Genomic DNA, 22,276 nt, shown 5'->3' on the forward strand with positions numbered 1-22,276 from the left:
AAAAAAAAAAAAAAAAAAAAAAAAAGGTCCTCTCCGAGACATGTTATAATCAAAATGGCAAAACTCAAAGACAGAGAGAGAGAATCTTAAAAGCTGCAAGAGAGGAGCAGCAAGGCACCTATAAGGGAGCCCCAGACTAACACCACACTTTTCATCAGAAACCCTAAAAGCCAGAAAAGAATGGGATGACATATTCAAAATACTAAAGGACAAAAATTGCCAGCCAAGAATACTTTACCCAGCATGGCTCTCCGTCCAAAATGAAAGACAAATAGTATATTTCTCAGACAAACAAAAATTGCAGGAGTTCATTACCACACGACCAGCCTTACAAGAAATTCTCAAGGAAGTATTGAGTTTGATACCTGAAAAACAACTATCAGTGCCACGAATACTCAAGAAGGAGCAAAACCTACCAGTAAAACAAAATGCTAACAATAAAGAGAAAAAATAGTTTATCTACCACCCCAAGAAACTAACAAATACAGAAGACAACAGAAAATCAGGAAGAAAGGAACAAAAGATATTTGACATCTAAACAAAAATCAATAAAATGCTAGGAGTAAATCAATACCTTTCAATAATAACTCTAAACGTAAAGGGATTAAATTCTGCACTCAAAAGACACAGACTGACTGGATTAAAAAGATGGACCCAACAATATGCTGCCTTCAAGAGACTCACCTCACCTGTAAAGACACACATAGACTAAGAGTGAAAGGATGGAAAAAGATATACCATGCAAATAGAAATGAAAAACGAGCTGGAGTAGCTATTCTTATATCAGATAAAATACACTTTAAAGCAAAAACCATAAAAAGAGATAAAGATGGTCGATATATAATGATGAAAGGATCTATCCATCCAGAAGACATAACAATCATTAATATATATGCACCTAATGTCAGAGCAGCCAGATTTACAAAGCAAACACTATTATATCTAAAGAAAGAGATAGACACTAACACCATAATAGCAGTGGACCTGAACACCCAAGTCTCATCGTTGGACAGATCATCTAGGCAAAAAAATCAACAAAGAAACACAAGATCTAAACAATACTTTAGACTAGGTGGATTTGGCAGATATCTACAGAACATTCTATCCAACAACCTCAGAATATTCATTCTTCTCATCAGCACATGGAACATTCTCCAAGATAGACCACATGTTAGGTCACAAAGGAAGTCTTAACAAATTCAAAAAAATTGGAATTATTCCATGTATTTTTTCCAGTATATAATGATAAAAGGATCTGTCCATCAAAAAGACATAACAATCATAAATATATATGCACCCAATGTCGGAGCAGCCAGATTTATGAAGCAAACACTATTAGATCTAAAGAATGAGATAGACACTAATGCCATAGTAGTGGGGGACCTGAACACCCCACTCTCAACGTTGGACAGATCATCTAGGTAAAAAAATAGAGAAACACAAGACACAAGATCTGAACAACACTTTAGACCTATTGGACTTGTCAGATATCTACAGAACATTCCATCCAGCAACCTGATAATATTCATTCTTCTCCACAGCTCATGGAACATTCTCCAGGATAGACCATGTGTTAGGTCACAAAGCAAGTCTCAACAAATTCAAAAAAACTGGAATTATTCCATGTATTTTTTCAGATCACAATCGATTGAAATTAGAAATCAGTAACAAATGAAACTCTGGAGACTATATGAACACATGGAAATTAAACAACATTCTATTTGATGACCTATGGGTCCAAGAGGAAATTAAACAGGAAATCAAAAAGTTTCTTGTAAATAATGAAGATAATAACACATCATACCAAAACTTGTGGGATACTGCAAAAGCAGAACTAAGGGGGAAATTTATTGCATTAAGTGCTTACTTCAGAAGAATGGAAAGATGGCAAATAAACAACCTAACACTTCACCTTAACGATCTAGAAAAACAAGAACAATCCAAACCAAAAGTTAGTAGATGGAAGGAAATAATTAAGATCAGAGCAGAACTAAGTGAAATAGAAACATGAAAAACAATACAAAAGATCAATGAATCAAAAAGTTGGTTTTTTGAAAAAAATTCATAAAATTGACAAACCTTTAGCAAGGCTAAGAAGAGAGAAGACCCAAATAACAAAAATTAGGAATGAAAAGGTAATAGTATAAGTGATACCTCAGAAATACAAGGAATCATTAGAGACTACTATAAACAAATATATGTCAACAAATTTGAAAATCTGGAGGAAATGGATAAATTTCTGGACTCATACAAACTACCAAAACTGAGCCACGAAGATACAGAAAATCTGAACAGACTGATATCAGTAAAAGAGATTGAAGAAAAGCCCAGGACCGGACAGATTCACTGCAGAGTTCTACCAAACATTCAAAGAGGAATTGACACCAATTCTCTACAAACTATTCCAAAAGATTGAAACAGAGGCTATTCTCCCAAAGTCATTCTATGAGGCAAACATCACCCTGATACCAAAACCAGACACAGATACATAAAAATAGAAAACTACAGGTGAATATCCTTGATGAATATAGATGCAAAAATCCTTAATAAAATACTGGGTAGCAGAATACAGCAACACATATGCAAAATTATCCACCACGATCAAGTGGGATTCATCCCAGGGATGCAAGGTTGGTTCTACATATGCAAATCAATAAATGTGATGCACCACTTCAATAAAAGCAAAGACAAAAACCATATGATCTTCTCTATAGATGCTGAAAAAGCATTTGACAAAATTCAACATTCATTCATGATAAAGACTCTCTACAAGTTAGGTATAGTTGGAAAGTATTGCAACAAAATTAAAGCCACATATGATAAGCCCACTGCCAGTATCATCCTGAATGGATGAACAGGATCTAGACAAGGATGCACACTCTCACCATTCCTATTCAACATAGTGTTGGAAGTATTAGCCAGAGCAGTCAGAGACGAGAAGGAAATAAAGGGCATTCACATTGGAAAAGATGAAGTCAGATTGTCCCTGTTTGTGGATGGTATGATCCTATATATTGAACAGCCTAAAGTCTCTACAAAAAACTCTTAGGGTTAATAAACAATTTCAGCAAAGTTTCAGGATACAAAATCAACACACAAAAATCAGTAGCATTTCTACACTCCAACAGTGAACATGCAGAAAAAGAAGTCAAGAAAGCTAGCCCATTTACAATAGTCACCAAAAAAATAAAACACTTAGGAATAAAGTTAACTGAGGATGTGAAAAATCTCTATGAAGAGAACTACAAACTACTGTTGAGAGAAATTACAGAGGACACAAGAAGATGGAAAGATATCCCATGTTCTTGGATCGGAAGAATTAACATTGTGAAAATGTCCATATTACCCAAAGTGATCTGCAGATTCAATGTAATCCCCATCAAAATTCCAATGACATTTTTCTCAGAAATGGAAAAAGTTATCCAGACATTTATATGGAATAACAAAAGACCACACATAGCTAAAACAACCCTGAGCAAAAAAATTAAAGCTGGAGGCATAACACTACCTGACTTTAAACTATATTACAAGGGTATAATAAAGAAAACAGCATAGTACTGGCATAAAAACAGACACACAGATCAATGGAATAGAATAGAGAACCCAGAAATCAACCCATGCACCTACAGCCATCTGATCTTTGGCAAAGGCACCAAGTCGACACACTGGGGAAGAGACTGCCTCTTCAGCAAATGGTGCTGGGAAAACTGGATATTTATATGTAGGAGAATGAAACTAGACCTGTACATCTCACCATATACCAAAATCAACTCAAAATGGATTAAAGAATAAAATATACACCCCAAAGCAATAAAACTCCTTAAAGAAAACAGGGGAAGCATTCCTGGAAGTACAAATGGGTACAGACTTCATGAATATGACCCCAAAAGCACAGGCAACTAAAGGAATAATAAACGGAATTATATCAAACTAAAAAGGTTCTGCAGAGCAAAAGTGACTCAATAGAGTGAAAATACAACCAACAGAGGGGGAGAAAATATTTGCAGAATATACATCTGACAAAGGATTAATATCCAGAATATAAAAGGAACTCAAACAACTTACCAGCAAAAAACCAAATAACCCAATTAAAAAATGGACGAGGGAGCTGAATAAACATTTCTCAAAGGAAGATATATGAATGGCCAACAGACACATGAAAAAATACTCAACATCACTCAGCATCCGGGAAATGCGATTCAAAATCACTTGGAGATACCACCTCACTCCAGTCAGTATGGCTAATATCCAAAAGACAATGATAAATGCTGGAGAGGTTGCGGAGAAAAAGGGACACTCATACATTGTTGGTTGGACTGCAACATGGTGCAGCCTTTATGGAAAATGGTATGAAGGCTCCTCAAACAATTACAGATAGATCTACCATATGACCACATATTCCACTGCTGGGAATATAACATTAGGAATGGAAATCATCATGTTGAAGGGATACCTGTACTCCAGTGTTTATTGCAGCACTCTTTACGATAGCCAAGAGTTGGAACCAGCCCAAATGTCCATCATCAGATGAGTGGATAAGGAAACTGTGGTATATCTATGCAATGGAATTCTTCTCTGCTATAAAAAAGAATGAAAAACTATCATTTGCAACAACATGGATGGACTTAGAAAAAATTATATTAAGTGAAACAAGTCAGGCACAGAAAGCGAAATACCACGTTCTCACTTATTTGTGGGAGCTAAAACAAACACACAAATAAAGGGTGGGGGGGGGAAGAAGATACAACAATCACAAAAATTCCTTGAACTTTTTAAGACAAGTGAACAGATGGGGCGAGGGGAGAGAAGGAAGGGGGAAAGAGAAACTGGTAAAGGGTCACAAAAATCAACTACAATGTGTATTGAGAAGTTAAAATAAAATAAAATATTTTTAAAATGATATGGAATAACCTAAATGTCCATGAACTGAATGGATAAAGAAAATGTTTTCTATTCATACAATTAAATATTATTCAATTATTATTCAGTAAAAAGGAATGAAGTCCTGATACAAGCTGAACGTGGATGAACAACATGGATGAGCCTTGAAAACATCCATCTTTAAAGAGAAGAAGCCAGTTAGGGAAGAGTATATAATGTATGGATCCATTTATATGAAGTGTCTAGAATAGGCAAATCCAGTAGGACAGAGGAGAGAGGAGATTGGGGAGTGTCTGCTAATGGGTGTGGGATTTATTTTGGGGGTGATGAAAATGTTCTAAAATTAATTGTAATAGTTGCATGTCTCTGAAAATTCTATAAACGATTGAATTATACACTTCAAATGGGTGAGTTGTATGGTATGTGGGTTATAATAAAGTGTTGTTTTTTAAAAAAAGAAAAAAGTGAATGACTTAAGAATAGATGTTTTAACTCCTTTTATAAGTTATTTTTATATTCTATCTTTTCCTCCCCAAAGCTATAGAGTCTAAATCCTTCCACACACCAACTATTATAGCAGGTCCACAGAATATAACGACGTCTCTTCATCAGATTGTTGTTTTGGAATGTATGGCCACTGGAAATCCCAAACCAATCATTTCTTGGAGCCGTCTTGGTAAGTCTTCTCAGGAGAAAAAAAAAAAGCATTTTTCTTAAACTTTGTTCATTCTAATGAAACTGTTAAGTATTTCTTATATATATACAAAGCATGTGTTGGGCAATTGAATGACTTCTAACGTTTTTGGCATTTAAGCGTGTATAGAAAGGCTTTAATGTGGAGAATTTTATACTTCTTATGATTGATCACTTGAATAGTGGTCTTTTAACACAAATTTTAGATTATATATTACATTGTTTTAACTAAAGGATTCTCTTTGTAATAGATCACAAATCCATTGATGTCTTTAATACTCGGGTACTTGGAAATGGTAATCTCATGATATCTGATGTCAAGCTACAACATGCTGGAGTATATGTTTGTCGGGCCACTACCCCTGGCACACGCAACTTTACAGTTGCCATGGCAACTTTAACTGTACTAGGTATGTTTTCTTCTGCAATCAGTAGAATCTTACTTTTTAACATTTGCTGTTATATCTCATTCATAGCTTGCTTTTACATTTCTTGAATTTTGTAGCATTGATATGAAAATTGATATGAAGTATTGTAATCCAACAATAAGTTGTAGGAGAAAATCAAAACCCTTTGTTAAAATATAACTGTTGAATCATTTTGAAGTCACCATCCTGTTTGTGTGTGTACCATTATGTTCCTTCTTACTTAAGCTTCTCTTTTATCTCCTTCTCATCCATCCATGAATCCATATATCCATTCACCAATCTAAAATTTTAATCCATGATTGTATGCCTTCACAAATGGCCTTATATTGGGCTTAGTTAAGGATTGTAGGTAGTCATATTTTTAGTGTGTTTATACAGATGGTCTCAATAGGGGAAACATGGAGGAATTAGACACTGTGCAGTGCAGAGAAAAGGCATCTTGGACAGGCGTATGGGGATGTAGATGGGAGGCTCAGAATGTAAGACATCTTCAGAAATGGTACTTGTTTCATTTGCTGTACTCTTCCTTGACTGTTTATGTCATTCCTTTTGGGACCAAAGAAATATTCTCTTTTTTCTTTAAAAATAGCTCCTCCTTCATTTGTCGAATGGCCAGAAAGTTTAACGAGGCCTCGAGCTGGCACTGCTCGATTTGTATGTCAGGCAGAAGGAATCCCCTCACCCAAAATGTCATGGTTGAAAAATGGAAGGAAGATACATTCCAATGGTAGAATTAAAATGTACAACAGGTGGGATATGTTGCTTTGCTACTATTTTATATGATATATGGCTTCCAGTAATTTTTATGTGAAATACATATAATAATATCAAATACCTAAACTGTCTTGATAGCTAAAACTAAACTAAATAAGAAATTAATTTAAAATTTATAACATTAGCTTGCCAAAGATCCTTTTGTATTATATGTACGTGGATCATGAAAGTGGTAGATTATAATGAAATGAATGTTGAACAGCTCCCCAGACCTGGGTTCCCTGGTAAGCCACTAGCTAAGTTATCGCAAGCAAGCATTTTCACTCTTTGGGGTCTCGGGTCCTTCTTCTGTAAAATGAGAAAATTAGAAGGAAATAATTTAATCTCTAAAAAGTCCTCCACAGTTCAAACTTAATGATTTTAAGAATTCATCTTTATACTGATAAAGTATAATAAACTATTAGTATAAAGAAGAATTCTTGTAACATTCTCATACATGTTAAACAAAATTTAAAAAATTTTTGTTGACCTGAATTTTACGTATACATTGTAATATTATATAAATTAGATGCTATTACAGAGTATTGTGCTTTCATAATAAAAGCCAAATTTTTAAAAAGAGATTAAGTTGTTACCTAAAGCCAACAGGATTTGAATATCACAAATACTTATGTAGACTCAGAATAAATAAGAATAATCTTAAGTAATTGATATAGAATATTTTTCAGCAGGGTGATTATATAGTTTTTTGTTCTCAGTAACTTTTGTCATTTAAAATAAGAGTACATTTATCATAGCTAAACTTTACTTTTACATCATTCTTAGAATTTTTCATGGAAATAATTTTTCTCTTTTCTCAGTAAATTGGTGATTAATCAGATTATTCCTGAAGATGATGCTATTTATCAGTGCATGGCTGAGAATAGCCAAGGATCTATTTTATCTAGAGCCAGACTGACGGTAGTCATGTCAGAAGACAGACCCAGTGCTCCCTATAATGTGCATGCTGAAACCATGTCAAGTTCAGCCATCCTTTTAGCTTGGGAGAGGCCACTTTATAATTCAGACAAAGTCATTGCTTATTCTGTGCACTACATGAAAGCAGAAGGTAAGCAATTTGAGGATTGTTTATTTTTAAGTGCTGCTTGCTATAGAGGACTTATTTTCAGTACGATACCTTGCATAATCCACAAAGTATTTTTGAAATTCTACAGCATTTATCTCTTTGATAAAAATAATCTATCACCTGTGTATCTATTTCTTTTTTCTAAATTTTATATGGTTGAGTATTTTGTATATATAAGTATAGCTTAAGACTTTACTGTTTAGGAAGAAGTAGCAGTTAATGCAAAGCATCTCTGCCTGTTAAAAATTACGAAGTGTTATACTTATGACTTTGATTCCAGCCAAGGTATAAATTCCTTAACTGAGACTTAATATACTAATTTAAATGTGTTAGATAGGAACAGTGGTATGACTGTTTAGTAAAATAATATAGTAAACTGTAGACACTATAGCATATTATTGTTAAGGGGGAAAGTAAACATTATTAAATTCCCCATATATTTGATTTTGGATATTTCGAATGTTTTCTGAAATTATGTAGAACTCTGAAAATTGAATAGGATACTCCTTATTGATATCCTTTATTTATATAAAAGTACAAATCAAGTATGTTTTAAAATTTTTATTCAGAATTAATCAGTCCTATTTGGGGGGGATCTTTTTTTTATATACTTATATTTTACTTTTGGCAAAAATCTTAGAGGAAAAAGAAAAGCTATGTCAATCCTAGAGATTTCTCTATTGATTTTTTTCACAGAAACTTCTATACACAAACAGCCTGCAATATACATTAAAAATAAATTCAAATACCCAAAGAATGGTGATATAATAAAACTGTCTATAGAAACAGGTGGTTTGTTGTTGCTGCTGCTGTTTGTTTTTTGTACTTTGAAGTAGTGTTTTGAAAAGGAATATTTTGAATGTAAATCAGGGGTCATGGTAGCAAGAAGAATGAAAGTCTGATAACTGAGCATGTTGGAGTATGTTAATTCCCTTTTTAGTGATTTACGAAGGTAAAAGGAAGGCTGGTTTTGGTGGAGGCCACTCTTGTTCGCTATTATGGTTGTTTCATTAGAGCCTCCACATGCAGCTCAGTGGTCTATTCAGGGATGGAACAAGGCTTTTTAATTTAAACTCAAGGACCTTGTTTGGTAGGTCAGAAATCGTACTATGCAGTTCCTAATTAACGAGCCATTAGCCAGTCTGTTGTGAAATGCCTGTAATCTTGTCTAATTAAAATGCTATCAAGTTAATTCAGAAATGTGGGAAAACTTAATGCTGGAATTTGCCTTCTGTTTTGTTTATAAATCCAGTGTGGGGAGAAGGGACTCCATCCTTAGAGAGTTTTGATTAAGTTGACATGCATTTACTGTGAATTGTTAGCTAAGCACAGTAGCTGCCAGTGCCCTTGTTCCACTTTATAGGTTTGCTTTGTGGGAATTAAATCCCACAGAGACAAATCCTCTTCTATACCTTGCCATGCATGTTTTATTAAGAATTGCTGAGAATTTTTTTTCACTTTTAAAAAATAAAAGCTTACTGTGGGACAAAGCATTTTGAAACACATTCTATGCCTCCTAGTTCTTTTGCTTTCAGTATAAATAAAAGAACAACTTGTGTCCATCAAGTTTAATAGAATCTCTAGGGGCAAAATAAGATCTTTTGCAGGACAACTTTTGGATTGGTTTGTTTTTATAAAGAGTAGCATCATTATATTCCCTACTGTCTCTTCATTATGTTTAAAGAAAAGAAACCTGAGTTTAAGCAAGTAAAATTTACAATGTTATGAATTACAGTATTCTGCTGTCTTAAGCTGTATTATACTGTACATTGTTTCTGCTGTGAGTTTTGACTAGATGGTAAATGAAGTTTGGAAAAAATTAATTCTTTTCAGTTTGATTTATTCAGGAAAAATACAGATTAGTAATGTGTAGTAAGACATGGTTTCTTTTAGAAAATAAAGACCTTCCTGGTCACTTTTTGAAAAAGGTTACAAAAGATAACAGAGATTAGACCCAAGGACCAGCGTTTCACCATAAGGGAGAATAGTCTCGTTAATTTTATTTTGAACATTTGTAATTTTTAAACACGAATTCTTTAATCTAGGTTTAAATAATGAAGAGTATCAAGTAGTCATCGGAAATGACACAACTCATTATATTATTGATGACTTAGAACCTGCCAGCAATTATACTTTCTACATCGTGGCATACATGCCAATGGGAGCCAGCCAGATGTCTGACCATGTGACTCAGAATACTTTAGAGGATGGTAAGGAAACATGATTTTAGATCATTGAAGCATGAACATACTTATGTTTAATCAATTTCAGTGAATATATGTGTCTTAAATTAGAGAAAATACCCCCTTTTGGTTGAAAAAAAAAAACATGTTAAACAGCAAGCCAATTTGCCATTTTAAATCTGACTCTTGCTTTTTTCCAGCAACATGATAAGGATAAGGAGCACTGTTATTTATAATTCATAGTATAGTTTTAATAATAAAATTCTTATATTGTCATTATATTTCTTCAGAGTTTCCTAGTGTAAGTTGTAAATGCATTGCAATTTTTTTTTAACTGAATAGAACAAAATGTGAGCTTTTCTAGGCATAAGTAAATATGATGACTGTTACATATTGGGTGTATATAGTGACGAGGGTCAAAGCCTTCTGAAATCGGGAGTGCAGAGCATTTAGTAACTGTCAGTTAAAAAAATTCTTAGATAATCAGTAGCACTTAGTTTATTGTTAGGAACAATATGCTTATTCCCCTTAAGGAGGAAAATGTTACTTGTTCAGTTTGTTACGTGACCCTGGGTTGCTATTTGAGTTGTAGCTCTTTTGAGGGAAGTCAGGCCTCCATGTATTCTTATAATGGTGGGAAATTCCATCCATTAGAATAGACCTGTAAAACTGATTCTTCTCTTTTGACTCTTCATATCCTGTTGTAAAAGAAGGGAACTCTCTCACCAGGGCTCTAGAAGGCCCATTTTTGTACCCTGTAGTATGAAAGGGAATTATTTAACATATGCTTAATTATATTATTCTCCCTTTACAAATATTTTCTTATCCGCAGGAAATGATCCACTCTTAGTTTTCAAAACATTTTTATATAAATAATTCCCAAATCTATTTTTTTTGTTCATTTGGTCTCAGATCTCTTACTTATATCTTTATAATGCCACTTATTTAGGTGTTTATAAATTCAAGGCTTGAATAAATGAAACATTTTCACTTATCTGGATACTGAATTCCAAATTTTAGTTTTCATTGAGGAGTCTATCCCACTTTAGAGTCAGGCGCAGTTACCTGTGACATCTCTATCTGACGTCTCTAGTTATCTCATTACAGTTAACAACTTCTGTAATGCGTGCCTAACGTGAAACACAAACCGATTTTTTCTTTCTTTCTTTTTGGTGTTTGAGGGATATTCCTCCTCTAGATCCTTAAAGAAAATGAATCTAAGCATAGCTAGCTGCCTGTTAAAGAGTGCCATTTTCTCCTTTAAGCCTTTACTTACTCTGCAACTTTTTGTTTAATGAAGTTTGGTTTTTTTTTGGATAGCATGCAAACTTTCTGGCACTGCTTTTCAAATTTCTGCATGAATCTCTCACCATTTCCCAAGCCTACACTTTTCAAACTGAGATGCGTGGGTCTCTTGGGTACACAGCAGTGTGCCACAGATATAAGTAACACTTACAGAGTGCTTACCACTGCCTGTTCCCAAAATCTTATCTCCATCATCTCACTTAATCCCCACAGAACCCTGTGATAGAGAAACTATTACTGTAGAAGAGGCAGTAGAATATAGAGGATAAAAATGTGAGCTATGCTGGTCTGTCTGGGTCTGCTCCTTCACTTACTAGCTGTGTGACTTGGGCAAGTGATTTAACCCTTTTGTATCTCAGTTTCCTCACCTACAAAGTGGAAATGATAATGGTACTTCCTTTATTGGGTCTCTGTGAGAATTAATGAGTTCATACACATGAAGGACTCAGAGGTGCTTAATAAATTGATTTTTTCATTTTCTACCTATTCTTTCATTCAACAAATATTTATTGAATACTTTTTATATTCAATATTATTCAATATTTAGTAAGCAAAACACACAAAAAAATTGTCCCTGACCTCATGGAGCTCTTACTTTCTAGTGGGAGGGGACAGAGTAACAATAAACAAGACAAACAGTAAATTATATACTGTGTTAGATAGTGACAGGTGTTGAGAAGGGAAGAAAAGGGAAGGAGGACATGAAATGTTGGGAGATTTGAGATTTCAGACTCACCATCAGCTCACTAAGTAAGTAGCCTTTGAATGAAGACCTGAGGAAATGAAAATGAGGGAGCTGGTGAGGCAGGTGACTGGGAGAGGTGCATCGGAGGCAGAGAAGATGGACCCTGCAAAGGGCCTGCAGCTCAAGCATGGCTGGAGTGGGGGAGCAAGAGGAAAGCAAAGGGGAAAGTAGATGAGGCAAAGAAGTTAATGGGGAGCTGAGCATGAAAGTAGGTAGGCTTTGTATGAAGCCATAATGAGGACTTTGGCTTTTACTTTGAAATGGGAACTCTTTTGAGAAGAGTGATCTGACTTGCATTTGAACAGGAGAATGTGTTGAAAATAGATGAAAGGGAGAAGGACAGAAGCAGAGAAATCTGTCAGGAGGCTATTGCAGCAATCCAGGCTAAATAGGCCATAGTAGCATGGACCGAGGGTGACAGTGGAAGTTGTAGAGCAGCCACAGGTTCATGTGGAGTGTGTGTGGAAGAGTCAAGGGTGACAGCAAGGTTTTTTGTTTGAACAGTTGGACAAATGTTTGCCATTAACTGAGGTGGGAAAGACTATGGGAGGAGCTATTATTATTCCCATTTTGTGTTTGAAGAAACCTAGACACAGAGAAGATAATTTGGCCAAGACCACACAAAGGAGTAAGTGATAGAACAAGGATTCAAACACACAGAGGCTCGCTCTAGAACACAAGCCTTAACTCTTAGTACTAGACTGCCTACCACTCTCCTTGACTCGTTTTCCTAGAATGTCAATTTTATTCAGATTATTGGAGGAAAAACTGTTTTCATATTGAACACTATATGTTATCACTGGGAATACAAAATTCACATTAATTTTTAAGATGCAACTCTTACACTTCAAAAAATTATTTACCAGGTTATAACCCTGTGGTCCTGGGCTTTCCCACCCTTGTGTAATTCACTCTCCCTTGCTTCAAAGGCATTTTGGTAGAATTATTTAAGAAGTATTCTCATATTTTGTGTGAGTGTTAAATATTCTCATGTTCATCCCAGACAACAGCAAAACAGTCACAACAATGGTGAAAACCTTACTTTGGTTTTTTACACTTGGTCCTCCCTCATCATTTTTCCTTCTTTTTTCTGGTTTATACTCTGCTTCACCCAAAACTTCCGTTAGGGCTGAAAGTATTTCTTTATTAAGTTTTGCTATTAAGGTAATTCAGTAAATACTGGTCTGCTAAGTGGCAATTTGATTTGAAATATTTACAAAGAACCTGTTTCCTTGTATAACTAGTTCCCCTGAGACCTCCTGAAATTAGTTTGACAAGTCGAAGTCCCACCGATATTCTCATCTCCTGGCTACCAATCCCAGCTAAGTATCGGAGGGGCCACGTGGTGCTATATCGCCTGTCCTTCCGCCTAAGCACTGAGAATTCCATCCAAGTTCTGGAGCTCCCGGGGACCACGCATGAGTACCTGCTGGAAGGCCTGAAACCTGACAATGTCTACCTGGTCCGGATTACTGCTGCCACCAGAGTGGGGCTGGGAGAGTCATCAGTATGGACTTCACATAGGACACCCAAAGCTACAAGTGTGAAAGGTAAATTTCCGAAGACTGTTGAGGAAGAATAATATCATATTCTTACTTTTGAATCAAATTTTTCTCTTCTAAGTTATTTTATATTTTTAAATTTTATTTTATGGATAAAGATCACGGACTTAATTGAAAAAAATTAAACTTTTTATTTAGTAGTCTCTTTTTGCATAGAGCTCATTAGTGTGTAAAACTTGTGGTTACACTATTAGTTTGCATAGCAAATCCTTCAGGGACAGATCAGTTCAAATCAAACTGCATTACCAAAAGTAGTATATTAGTAGAGATCTAATTAGTATTATTGCTGTATATTTTTTAAATCACCAGTTTGGTAGAAAGACCACAGACTGGGAAATTCTAGACCCTTATCTTTTACTAATGTGGAATGTAACATGACTGATTTTATTGTTAACTGACTAATTACAATGCCCACTCTATCACAGAGGAGTATTGGATGGTCAAAATTAGAAAGTACTTATTGAGTCTTTGAAAAAAGTTTAAATATGCAAATATAGATATTATTTTGTTATTTATATATCTTAATCTTTTTAGGCAGTTGTTTTATATTTTTAATTCTATTTCAAAGTTTAATATCATCATGAAATTTTGAAAGTTAAGATAAAGTATAATCATTGGAATTGAACTTTTTTGTAACTGTGGCTTAAAACTGAGAGTTCTACTATCCTGTTCCTTCATGTGGATTATGGGTTGTTTACGCATCCACATTTTTCTAGCCCCTAAGTCTCCAGAGTTACATTTGGAGCCTCTGAACTGCACCACCATTTCTGTGAAGTGGCAGCAAGATGCTGAGGACACAGCAACCATTCAGGGCTACAAGCTGTACTATAAAGAAGAAGGGCAGCAGGAGAACGGACCCATTTTATTAGACACCAGTGACCTTCTCTATACTCTCAGTGGTTTAGGTGAGTGAGCCTGTGCTTTGCTTTTCCTTTTTTTTTTCCTTCTTCTCTGATCATTTGAGAAAACAAGTTATTACATATAAGGCAGGAGAACTGACTTTATGGTACAAAGAAAAGAATTGATTTTACTGTGCCTCTGTGTATATCCTTCTGCTTAAGTGACTGGTCTTTCACTCACTGCTGTGAGTAATCTGGCAAAATGCAGCCATGGTCTCTTTCTATCTTTCCCCCAGCTTTTCTTTTTAGAGTTCACTTCTGGTAGAGGTAGATCCTGATCAATTTTTTTTTTTTTTTTTTTTTTTTCCGTGTCCGGCAACGGAACGCAACCCTCAGTGTTGCCCCCGTACCGGACCGGGGACCGGCAACGGGATCGCAACCCTCGGTGTTGCCCCCGTGCCTCGCTCAGCCAGTGAGCGGGAACCGGTCTGTATGTGGGATCCGAACCCTTGGGCGGGAGCGCCGCCGTGCTTCCCAAGCGGCGCACTATCCAGTGAGCCACCGGGCTGGCCCGTGTGTACTTTATTTTATGCATCTAAAAACATTCTTCTGAAAAGGGGTTCATAGGCTGCTTTAAAACCACACTCCAACATACTTCATATATGTGTATGGTGACAGCAGACTGCAGGGGTCTAAGGGGAGAAAAAAATAAGGCCCACACTAGAGAAATGGCCTGAGATGAGTTCAGCAGACCCCAGAGAGACCGGCTGGTTACACGCTTTGCATCTTTGAGAAGGAGCAGCCTTTCCTGTGTTTAGCAAGAGGACCGGCCTCACACCTAAGCGTGCCGCCCCTACTTTCTGCCAGCCCAGACACTCAACTCCAGGAAAAGCCTCTGGAACAATGAATCCCAGCGCCCCAGGTTGCTCACAAAATCTCAAGCACCACATAGGGTTTGGTCTCAGCAAGAACTTGGGGGGCAAACGTGAGCTTGAATCCAACTACACAGTCTCCCTTCAGCTTTTGCCCAGTTCAGCATCTGAGAAAACCAGAGAGAACTGACACCATCTTTAACCTCAACCTGCACCAGAAAATGAGCCGTAAACAAAAGTCAAGGAGTTTCATGGTATAAACACATTTAGTAAAAAGTAATGAAATTTATATCCAAAATGAATACATGAGTATCAACAGATATATACTCATCGAAGTGTAAACTGCACACTTAATATTGGCTTGAGAGTAGATTTTCACCCTTAAATGTAAAACAGTCACTTTAATTATGGTTACCAACCAAATACCTACTGAATTGTTATAGCACCTTCTGCACTTATTAGAATTTTACAGAGCACTCTGGCTTTTCCTTTCACAGACTGCCCTTTGGAGGTGAGCGAAGGTTACAGGTACAGTGGTCCCATCAGGGCCTTCCGCCTTTCCTTCTCTGGTCTCCTAGTAGCACAAGCTGTGAGAGCAGCATTAGACAGAGTCCCCGCATAGTAAGAAGCAGCAGTGGGAATCTATTTTCAGATGCAGGAACACAACTCCATCCTGAGGTTCTTTGTCATAGTTTTCCAGATGGTATTATGCTTATAATCTTGTTATGTTGGCTTTTAATTTAATCTGCATTCAGTTAATAAGTTTCACTATTGATCTTGTCACACAGCTTTATAAATAATGAGAAGTTACGTATGTTCCAGGTTGACCTTCCTTAAACCATTGATACTGAGATGACATTAGCCCAGCCTACTGTCACCAATGTCAGCAATGTTTATTTCTAGCTGTGGCTTTTCAGTGTGTACTCCCTTTCCATGTGCAGATCATTGATTCGAGAAAATTGTAGTCAGTACCAAGTAAGAAACAGAATTTGGGATAATTGTTGATGAAGAATCATAGATCAAACTCAGTACTTCCAATTTCCTCACTGTTAAGGAAACATAAATATGTAGAAGATACCTAAAAAATGTGTTCCTTGAGTGCTGTTCTTGAAAATATACAGGTAGCTTATTCTAAACAGATGAATAATTTATTAGAAAAAAAATAAAACAGTGTTCTGTGAAAAGTTATTAAATCTTTGGCAATAATAAAAAGCAAATTTTTAATTTAAAAATTTTTCTACAGATGCAAATATATGTATGTGTATATACATACACACACACACACATACACATAGAGAGAGAGGAAGACTTATTCACCTTTGAGCTTTTTAATAATCTCTGAATAATAGTCAGCTTCAAAACTCGAAACCTTAACAATTAAAAAACTGTGAACCTTTATTTCCTCCTATGTTTTTTAAAAATAAATCTCATATATTACTGCCTTGGTTATGTTGTAAAATCCATTGTGTATGCTATTTGAGGTAATTCCATTTAAAAATCACTTTTTAAATGTATAAACTAGGAAATATTTTGTTGATATACCAAATCTATTCAAATGGCTCTATGTTTCCTGACTATCGAATTAGAGTGAGTGTTTGGACTTATTGCAGTTCGAGATAACAGAGGCCTCTGTTGCACCTGGAGGTCCTTTCTTGTTAGCAGGTTCTGCACTCCTAGAGCTGCCAAGTCACAGTCTGGATGGCTGACTAGCAGGGAGGCAGTTGTGTGGACGCAGGCACTGTACAGTTGAATAAATCACCTCTAAGGTGCCTTTTAATCTTGAGACCCCTAGGGTCTAGTCTAGCTTTTATAGAAAGTCAGTGTTGGGTCCTGGCAAGCTTATAGCAGGAAAATGTGTTTAACCCACTAAGCGGACAAGTGTTAACAGCTCTCACTCCTTTCCTTCTTACTTTTGGATATTGGGAGGGCACTGTGTTCTGTTAACTGGACAACTGACCATCTGTGACCATTTTTAGCGAGAGCATCTGGCAGTAGCTGCCTGTTTAACAGAGAGTGATGTGTCTAGAGGGCAGTAGGTTAAGGGAATCCTATCTGAGTCTTGCGTGGTGAATACTTGCTTTCACTGAGCTTTTGCAAATTAAAGATACTTTAGCTGGAACTAGATTCACTAAGTGGGCTTGGAAATGAAATTTAAGTGCTTATGTTTGCTGATTCAGTGTCAATTTGAGTAACAAACTGATGTCTGAAAATTTCATTTTCGTACTAATATCCCTTTTCTGATGCCTTTATACATATCCTTTTGCTTCCACTTCTGATAATTAAGTTTTCAATTAAAAAGTTTGTTATTGGGATACATGCTCCTTGGTAATGAACACAGTTCTTTGTTTCTGGAAAGAAAAAAAGACAAATGAGTTTATATATTTCTAAGTAGAGCTTGTAATATTGAATAAAAAGATGTAACAGATGTAGACTTTGCTTAAAACAAGAAGGATTAAACCAAAAGATATTTAATTGACTGACTTGTCTAATATTCCTCCAAATTTCTGATTAAATTTAATTGGACTTAGTAATCAAAGTTATTTTAGAATATTTTACTCTAAAACCTCAAAACTCAGTTCCCTGAGATATAGAGGGTTTTGTTTTGTAAAGTAGTTAAAAAGATTTTTGTGTCTTTAATCGTATACTATAAGTATTCGCAGAGCAGTGGTAATATTATGATGTTGCTAGCTTGTTCAAATTTAATGACTTTAATATACATGTAGTTTGATTTTAATTAGAACTGGTTTGCTTTGGGAGGGTCGGAAAAAAGCATTAGGCTTGTGATTTAATATGTTTGTATGATTTGTTCTAAATTGTAGTTTGAGGTTTCCTTCAAGGTTTTGCATCTTTGTAGTTATTATTTCACTTAGCATTTTTTTCTTGACACTTCCAATATTTAGCTCAGTTATAAGTAGGATTTTAAAATGTTGTATTTATCACATAGTAAACTCAAGAGAAATTAATAACATACTTGTGTTCCCTGATAATAGACCTGTTGAAATAATTTTTTTTTTTGTCTATTTCAGGAATTGGCTTTAAATTCTGAAATTAGAGTTACTAACTGCAAAGGGATTGTTTTCATAAACTGACTGTGAGAAACTGTTCTGACTTGTTCAGTCTGTGTATAATAACACCAATATTTAGGACACTTATATTAGATCATCTTTAGCTTTTATTTTGCCAAAGAACTTGTGCTGTTTTATTTACTTTCACAGCAAGCATGATTAGTGAGCATGAGGTTTAGCACCAATTATAGATACACAAAATATTTAAAGTCATTAGTAATGTGGGTGGATCACTTGCACACCTTGCAAACTCACAGATTTTTTTTTTTACTTTATAAGAAATCCAAAGTTGGGGGCCGGCCCGGTGGCGCACTGGAGAGTGCGCCGCTTGGGAGCACGGCGGCGCTCCCACTGAGGGTTCGGATCCCATGTGGAGACCGGTTCCTGCTCACTGGCTGAGCGCGGTGCGGGCGCAACACCGAGGGTTGCAATCCCGTTACCGGTCAGTAAAAAAGAGACAAAAAGGAAAAAAAAAAAAAAAAGGAAATCCAAAGTTGGAACTCTTAGTTCCTGCTGGGAGTAGGAGTACAAAGAAACAATTTCTGGTTAATAATGTAATTTTAGTGTTCTTTAGCCAGTTTGTATAGAAGTATGCTGAAATTAAGGCAGATTTCTGGGTGTTATCTTTTACTGCAGTAGAATAAGTTTTGGTTGTGTTGTTACATATCTCAAGAAAGAAAATGAACAACTACCTCACTGGTGAGCCAAATTGATATAGCTAGAGGAAGTTGTAACCTTTCCTTTAGTCAAGGCAAGAAAAGATTTTGTGGCATAAAAAAGACCACTTTTATTGGAAAGAGTACATCATGAACCTTCCTATGATAGTGATTTTGTTTTGAAGAGAACTAGAATCTCTCAATTTACAAAATATGGAAGTCACATTTTAAGGTGAGCCAGAGTCTTTTCAGAGAATGTGTCTCCTCATCACTCTCACGCAAGGTAGCCTTAGATAACACTCAGAAAATCTTTGGAAACATCCTACAGGTGAAAATCCTTACAGTGCAGTTGCGACTGTACACCTTAAGATGGAGGCCAAGATATACTATATATTATAACACCCAATCCTCCTAATCATGGTTTCGAATATATTTTTCCATACTGATTTTTCGCTTGTACATTCATTTCAGATAATCTGATTCCTTGATATTAACTACCAGTTCAAATATCATTATGGATATTAGGATTCTTCTATTCTAAAGTAACATGTAGCTAACAATATATGCATCACTAGGCATTCTGTCCAGATTAGCTTTGATTTTGTAAAGCAGCGTTGGTTTGTATGAGATCACTTTGCATTTATTTAACAAACCATTTTTAGGATCAGTGTAAAAATTTCATTAGCATTATTGCTTTTATTTATTACAGGCAGGATCTTTGTGGATGTACCTCACATTTTTTGCCTCTCTTTGCTCTTCAGTTCTTCCTGTGTTTTACCACAGTTTATTTCCACTTTTAGTAGAACTAGTTCCTCTAAACAGTGTCTGATTGCACTCTTTCATTCTTTCTTTTCAAAGAGCCACAAAATAAATTTATTTAACTGAAGTCGGTAGACTTCTTAAAGCAATGATATTGGAAACCACCTGCTATGTAGTCCAGAAAACTGACTGACAAAGTGAGTGCAAGTTACAATAAAACAAAGGGAACATTTGAAAAGTATTGTATTTGCTTTCTTCACTATTAAATATCTTTTAAGTTACCTTTTCTTATGTTGTGTTTAATCTATTATCAAGCCAAAACATGTTGAAACTTCAACACAGATTGCAGGGAATGCTTAACTTTTTTATTAGCTTGCCAGCAGAGCCAAAATTTTTGAATATTTCATTCTCTGCAGTATCTTAAAAGCCAAATATGATTGATATTCAACTTAAATTTTAGAACTTAATACTTGGAAAATTTAAAAACCAGCACTTCAAAGGAAATGGAGCATTTACTTCTTAAAAAAAACCCTGTTACTAAAAAAAAATACTTACACTAAGACAGTAAAAAATTTTTTGTTTGCCAACTGCAATGACCTGTATTTAAAGACAGAATGCTTGCAGATTGATGAAACTGTAAGCCAAATAAAAGTTACAGTGCATCATCTGGTTATTTCTTCCTTGAATTCTTTGTCTTGAGTGAAAGGTCACCTGCCGTTCTAAAATATTTTTGGTATTCTTTGGATGAAATTCGAGGTATACCTCCTCTTTACACTTGGAAAACTCTTGCCCAGCTTTAAGTCTCAGTTCTTCTGGGAATCCTCTTGTGACTCTAAATGGTGTCAGTCATTCTCATAGTACATCATTTACAATGCTCTGTGTAGGAATCATGTGGCACTGACAGTCAAAAGAAAAATATTAGGGGCCGGCCCGGTGGCGCACTGGATGGTGCGCCGCTTGGGAAGCGTGGCAGCGCTCCCGTCCGAGGGTTCGGATCCCATATACAGACCGGTTCCCGCTCACTGGCTGAGCGAGGCGCGGGAGCAACACCGAGGCTTGTGATCCCGTTGCCGGTCCCCGGTCCGGTACGGGGGCAACACTGAGGGTTGCGATCCGTTGCCGGGCACGGAAAAAAGACAAAAGACAAAAGACAAAAAAAAAAAAAAAAGAAAAATATTAGTAAAATAAGTTTCATGTCTGCTGCCTGGGTTGCTATCTGGGTTTGACTTCAAATTCCACATCACTTGACTAACAAATGAAATCCTGACTGCCTAATCTTTTACTTAGGGATGATGATAATTACAAGAACAAACAAAATAATAACAACAATAATAGCTATTTTAGAATGTTAGGAGGAGTAAATTAAATAATGTACATAAAAGTTAGCACCGTGCCTGGCAAATTGCATTATAGGTTCTCAACAAGTTTTAGCTGCTGCTGTTTTTAAAATTGTTCTCCTCCCAGGGTGGAGCCTGTGTTTAAAACATTTGTGTCTATATTTAAAAAAAATTTTTTCCCAGGTGATTACCATGATCACTAGATTTGAAAAACCAGTGCTTCTTGAGCGTTAATATGTATGTGAATCATTCACAGATCTTGTTAAAACATAGATTCTAATTCAGTAGGTCTGGGTAGGCCTTGACATTTTTGCATTTCTGCCCATTTTGAGAAGCAAGGGTCTGGACCCAGTAGGCAAACTACTTCTGTAATGGGCCAGATAGTAAATATTTTAGGCTTTGTGAGTGTTGTGGACTGAATGTTTGTGTCTTCCCAAAATTCATATGTTGAAGCCCTAACCCCCAATGTGACAGATAGGGCCTGTGAGGAGAGGATGAAGGTTAAATGAAGTCATAAAGATGTGGTCCTAATCTAATAAATTCCCAGTCACAAATCTAATAGCATATTCTATCCCCTGAGAAAGCCTAATTACTCTTGATTTGGTACATCTCATTTTAGGCAACTATGATGCTGCCAAATTAATTAGATTTTGTGAATTTAAATGAAAAAGAAAATAAAGGAAATATAGGCATGGATTCCATAAATCCATTAACATAAACTGTTCTATGAATCCACAGGATTCATACTAAATGTCAGGAGCATTTAGTAGTCTTTCAACGAGAATATTTTTTAGCCCTCTCAGCTTCTGTCATTAGCTTTATGATGGGCTCTTGGTCCTACAATACTGTTTACAAAGTCCTCCATAGTACTATGTGAATACAGTGATTACAGTGTTTTATGGAACTCAATAGGTCTGAGATAAAGAGGCTTCTGTGCCCTTTTGGTTGTTCTCTGGGGTCCCTGCTAGTAGCCCTGTGACACAGAAGCTCCTTGGTCTTACAAATCAGAAGATGAACTAAATTTAGAAATTTCTTATAATGGGCTGCAGTTACCACTCTGTAAATTAATTGCAAAATTGAAACCATCTCCACAACATGCAATTTTGACTTC

At 35.9% G+C, this 22,276-nt stretch overlaps 1 protein-coding gene across 1 annotated transcript in view; it reads left to right on the top strand.

Moving 5' to 3' along the window:
* The window catches only part of PRTG (protogenin), a gene marked incomplete at its 5' end in the record, with an annotated part of 118,189 nt that overhangs the window by 53,219 nt on the left and 42,694 nt on the right, over positions 1-22,276 (top strand). Inside the window, 7 exons of the mRNA XM_008585898.1 lie at positions 5,420-5,557; positions 5,826-5,984; positions 6,592-6,751; positions 7,577-7,824; positions 9,888-10,052; positions 13,320-13,625; positions 14,354-14,542. Of these exons, the coding sequence (XP_008584120.1) occupies positions 5,420-5,557; positions 5,826-5,984; positions 6,592-6,751; positions 7,577-7,824; positions 9,888-10,052; positions 13,320-13,625; positions 14,354-14,542 (1,365 nt within the window). The remainder of the gene's footprint in view (positions 1-5,419; positions 5,558-5,825; positions 5,985-6,591; positions 6,752-7,576; positions 7,825-9,887; positions 10,053-13,319; positions 13,626-14,353; positions 14,543-22,276) is intronic.

Source organism: Galeopterus variegatus, unplaced genomic scaffold (genome assembly GCF_000696425.1).
Source record: "Galeopterus variegatus unplaced genomic scaffold, G_variegatus-3.0.2 Scaffold3751, whole genome shotgun sequence".
NCBI classification, from domain to species: Eukaryota; Metazoa; Chordata; class Mammalia; order Dermoptera; family Cynocephalidae; genus Galeopterus; species Galeopterus variegatus.